At 41.6% G+C, this 1824-nt stretch overlaps 1 protein-coding gene across 1 annotated transcript; it reads right to left on the reverse strand.

The window, feature by feature from the left end:
- Positions 1 to 323: 323 nt before the first annotated feature.
- LOC112122346 (olfactory receptor 5A1-like) lies at positions 324 to 1268 on the reverse strand. The gene has a single exon (XM_024221169.1). It carries the CDS (start codon positions 1266 to 1268, stop codon positions 324 to 326), a length of 945 nt encoding a protein of 314 aa, XP_024076937.1.
- Positions 1269 to 1824: the final 556 nt, after the last annotated feature.

Here is a 1824-nt window from a genome sequence, read left to right on the forward strand (position 1 = left end):
AAAGACAAATTATGCCAAACTAGTTGCGTGTTCTAATTTCCACATAATGATGCACAATTTTTATTCTTTCTTTCCTATTAACTCCCTTCATGAGCTTACAATATTTTTTTTTCTGTTGAATCACATTTCTATTGAAGAAAAAAATTTCAAAGGAAAATTCCTGATCAACCTTTATATAAATCTTGATCTATTTTTTTTTCAGTGTTTGATCATTAAAAACATTTCTAAAAGATATATATTATTAACAGAGAAGTGTTGAATAAGCAGTGTGAATTATGTCAAAAAAGTCTATCCGTGCCATTTGATGGGGTATTTTTTTTTAATCAGGTTCTAAACAGTAGTATTTTTCTTCTTACAGTTGATGTCAGAGCATCCTTCACCTCTTTGTTCCTCAAGCTGTAGATCAGGGGGTTCAACATGGGAATCACCAGAGTATAAAACACCGAGATGATTTTGCCCTCTTCAAGCAAATGTTTGGATTGAGGTATGCCATAAATGCAAATGGCTGTCCCGTAGAACACAGTGACGGCTGTCAGATGGGAGGTGCATGTGGAGAAGGCTTTACACCTACTCTCAGTGGAGCGGATCCTCTGGATGGTGGTGAGGATGTAAATGTAGGACACAAGGATGATCGAAAATGTTGTGAGGGCAATAACCCCACAGAAGATGAAAAGCACCATCTCTGAAATGTAGGTGCTGGAGCAGGAGAGCTTGACGACTGCTGGGATGTCACAGAAGAAATGATTGATGATGTTGGAGCCATGGAAGGCTAATCGAAAGGCTCCGCTTGTTTGAACCGAAGCACCAGTAACACCCAAGATATATGACCCAGCCACCAGCTGGGCACAGACCCTTGGGGACATGATGGTCATATAGAGCAGGGGGTTACAAATAGCCACATATCGGTCATAAGCCATCACGGCCAGGAGGAAACATTCTGTGGTTATCAATGTAGTGAAGAAGAACATTTGAGCAGCACATCCCATGTAAGGGATTGATTTCCTTTCTGACAAGAAATTCTGCATTGCCTTTGGGGCGATGGCTGAGGAGTGACAGAGGTCGACAAAAGACAAATTACTGAGGAAGAAGTACATGGGCGTGTGGAGATGGGGATTGACCCTAATTAGCACAATCAGCCCGAGATTCCACACCAGCGTGGTGATATAGATCACTAGAAACACCATGAAGATGATGCTCTGCAGCACTGGATGATCAGTGAATCCCAGGAGAATGAATTCGGTCACTGTAGTGTAGTTTTCCCCAGCCATGTATTCAGTATTGAGCATCTTCCAAAAGAAGGTTAAAGTATATGTTAGAATTAGAGAGGGTCTTAAAGAAAACAGTCTTTGAGTCACAATTTTTTTGTCTAGTAATTCCTTCCCTTAGAGAGAAGAAATGCCTAGTCCCTGTTAAATCCCTCAGAAATACATGAGAGGTAGTGATAGGTGGGAGGCACTTTATTATAACATGGCAACTTTGAGTGCTGCCTGTAAATAGGACAATTGGGCAAATGCTTACCTTCCAGGGAAAGTATAGAGTTCACAATACCCCCTGCGAATGCTTCCAAAACTCTGGGACCGGGTGAGGGGAAGGGACAGCTGTTGAAGATATATACATGAACATTGGTAAGCCTTTATCAACATATGGAGGGGTTGCAGCAGAGGATGTGATTGGTTTCATTTTCTTGAAGTGGGATTCAGCTTTCAAAAGTCTGGGCAAAGCTGCCCTGTATGACAGCTAGGAGGCAAGCAGGTCCTACCCATAGTTTGTCTTGGGTGACTCATGTGCAACATAGTGAATGGGATTTCAAAATATAGTTGAAAG

Source organism: Terrapene carolina, unplaced genomic scaffold (genome assembly GCF_002925995.2).
Source record: "Terrapene carolina triunguis isolate 2854851 unplaced genomic scaffold, T_m_triunguis-2.0 Scaffold10583, whole genome shotgun sequence".
Taxonomy (NCBI): domain Eukaryota; kingdom Metazoa; phylum Chordata; order Testudines; family Emydidae; genus Terrapene; species Terrapene triunguis.

What these genes read in the sequence shown, in the direction of transcription:
- LOC112122346 (XM_024221169.1), bottom strand. Translation starts at nt 1,268, where the DNA reads ATGGCTGGGGAAAACTACACTACAGTGACCGAATTCATTCTCCTGGGA.